We start from the raw sequence: 2,714 nt of genomic DNA, 5'->3' as shown, positions 1-2,714 counted from the left end.
CCCGGCCCCCCGCCGCGCCGCCCCACCTTCATGGCGCGGATCGCCTCCCAGGCCTGGCGCACCGAGCCCACCGCCTCGTAGCGGCTCTGCTGGGGCAGCAGCAGCTGGTCGAGGATCTGCAGCGAGCCCCGCGAATAGCGGATCGCCTCCAATGTCATGGTGCGGCCGCCGAGATCGCCGCCTCGCCACGCGCGCAAGAAACCGTGCTCTCGCCGGCGGGGCCGAGCCGCGCGCAGGGGCGGGGCGGGGCGCAGGGGGCGGAGCCAGGGGCGGGACCAATCCCGGGCGGAACCAATCCCGCATGCGCACGCAGACACGCAGCGAACCACGCAGGTTCCCGTAACCCGCCGTCCACGTAGCCGATTCCATCCGCGTCCCGCCTCCAAGCCCAGAGGACCCACAGTTAGCCTCCTCCTCGGAACCATCATTTATTATGCGCCTCCTTGATACCGGGCTGTGTGTTCAGCGTCCGGCTGACCGGAGTCAGGGGTGCATCCCCAGTGACGACATACAGGCGTTCAATCCGTATTTGTTAAATGATTCTCCAGGGCTGAGGGGAGCTGGGGTGCGTCCGGCGCCCCCTGATGGATGCACGACAGTTTCTGGGCCATTTTCTGTCCAGCTTGCTTCAAGATAAGTTACCATGCTGGGGCCTTTTCCACGGGCGTCCCTCTCGGCTGAGGACAACAGCTCACACCTGCACGCGGCAGCCCCGATACCCTGGGCACCCCACGTGCCTCGCCCCTGGCCTACCCTGTGTGGTTCCTGCTGCCCAGCACCCTTTCCACCCTTCGCGCTTAGCCCGTGCCGCCTCCTCCAGGAAGTCTGCCCTGATTCCAGGCCAACTGGAGCCACTCACTTGAAGGCCTCATCGCGCTGGGCGGGAATCACGTCTGTGGCCACAACTGTGGCTGCATCAGCATTTGCTGAACGAGAGGCCCCGCCGAGCTCAGTTGGGTGGAGGGAGAGGGAGGGTAGCCGCTGGCCCCATCTAGTAACCCGAGGCAGGGGCAAAGAGGGCTTTAATGTCAAGGGCTCACAAGGCACAAACACCCTCACCAGGACCAAATAAATAACAACTCAAGGCAGGTCTGGGGAGGGGAGCGGCGTCTGAGCTCTCCAGGGGCTGCTGCGCGAGCCGGGGTCTGCAGTCTGCGCGGCGCCTCCTGGATGTGTCACGGCCTCTGCAGCGGGTCCAGTCCCGGAATCACTCACTCTCCGAGTCCGAGTAGTCGGCCACGAGCGAGGAGCTGACGGCGCAGGGGTGTGGCCTGTCTGGGGGCTCAGCTGCCTCCTGGGAGGAGCCTGGTGACGACAGGGGCTTGTCCTGGCAGCTCCCCTCCTGCGCACTTGTCTTGGGGGTCTTTGCTGGCTCCTGAGGACAGTCTCCAGGGGACGTGGGCCTGTCCTGGGCAGTCCCCTGTGGCACCTGAGCTTCTCCAGACTTGGGGGTCTCAGCCGCGTGCTGGGGGCTCTCGGGGACATCGCGTGACCTCCGCCGCACGATGCCCAGGTCCCCCACCGTGATGGGGGAGCCGGCGGGCGTGGGTCTCCGGCCCTGGGCCAGCTTCTTCAGGACGCTGCCAACTTTGCTGCTGGGGCCCGATCCCGGGGCGGAGGGGAACCAGGAGCGGCTGATGATCTCCGTCCGCTTGAGTTTTTGCTTGTCCTCGTAGGCTGCAGGGGACCAGAGGACATTTGAGGGGGGCAGGTTAGGAGGTCCGGAGCTGCCCTCGGCCCTGGCCTGTCAGCGTCCACTCGTGGCTGGGGAGCCCCCATCTCTCCCCCAACCCCTGGGAGCCTCCCTGCCCTGTGGCCCCCCACGCACAGTCCAGGGTGTGGAACTTCAGCAGGGCGGCCAGCCGGCGGTCGTCCTCTGTCTCGGGCACCAGCGGGATGGTCAGGCTCGCCTTGGCCTGCAGGGCCTGGTCTCTCTCCTCCTCCTCTTGGATGGCCTTTTTCTTTTCCTGTGTGTGGGGAGAACAGCAGGGGGAGGGAGGGGTGTGTCAAAGCCCGGCCTCTTCTGTGTCCTGAGGGCCATCCCTTATGTCAGAGAAGGGCCTCACACACAGCCTGGGACACAGAAGTGGGGGCCGGAACTGCTATGGGACAGATGCGGCGGCTGGGGTTATAAAAGGCAGTCAAAGCCGACTCCAGGCTTTGGGGCCTGCATGCCCCAAAGGAAGGGGCTGCCTCTGTGGAGAATGGGGGTACAGGCAGGGTAGGTTAGAGATGGATCAGCGTTTGGTGGGATGTTAAATGTGAGGGGCCATAGACCTCCCATGTGGCGATGCCCAGAAGGGAGGGGACACACAGCTCAGGACAGAGGCCTGGCTGCAGGGATACCCTTTCGGTAACAAATAATTAGTGAGAAAACCAGCAGTTTTAGTCCTATCACTGATGACCACAGAATGATCAGAAAGGGAGACAGGAAAAACGGGAGTGGTGGGATGGTGAGACTAGAGTTTGTGCCCCGTGCTGGGGCCCAGGACGCCCCCGCATGGGCTCTGTGCGCAGTGCCCAGCAGCGTGAGTGAAGAGGGACAAGTTCCTCATGGCCTGCAGGACGACACCCTGGAGGGTGACACCCCCTTTATGTGATACTCTGTGAGTCAGGCCCGGACTCATCCTGACGGAGCTTCACCAAGTGTTTTTGCCTCAACGTTGGCAGCCATTGTGGTCACTCTCAGCAATGCCCTGGGGCGGGGGGGGGGG

At 64.1% G+C, this 2,714-nt stretch overlaps 1 protein-coding gene across 1 annotated transcript in view; it reads right to left on the bottom strand.

Annotated features, from left to right (window-relative positions):
• Positions 1-1,118: 1,118 nt before the first annotated feature.
• The window catches only part of CCDC130 (coiled-coil domain containing 130), a 21,927-nt gene continuing 20,331 nt past the window's right edge, over positions 1,119-2,714 (bottom strand). The window contains exons 8-9 of the mRNA XM_012641257.1: positions 1,829-1,967; positions 1,119-1,677 (exon numbers count right to left, since the gene is read on the bottom strand). Coding sequence (XP_012496711.1) covers positions 1,208-1,677; positions 1,829-1,967 — 609 coding nt within the window. The 3' untranslated portion in view covers positions 1,119-1,207. The remainder of the gene's footprint in view (positions 1,678-1,828; positions 1,968-2,714) is intronic.

The sequence above is a fragment of the Propithecus coquereli genome, unplaced genomic scaffold (genome assembly GCF_000956105.1).
Source record: "Propithecus coquereli isolate 6110/MARCELLA unplaced genomic scaffold, Pcoq_1.0 Scaffold164, whole genome shotgun sequence".
Lineage (NCBI taxonomy): Eukaryota > Metazoa > Chordata > Mammalia > Primates > Indriidae > Propithecus > Propithecus coquereli.
Note: the sequence above shows the minus strand (reverse complement) of the source record. Positions and strands in the feature narration are given on the sequence as shown.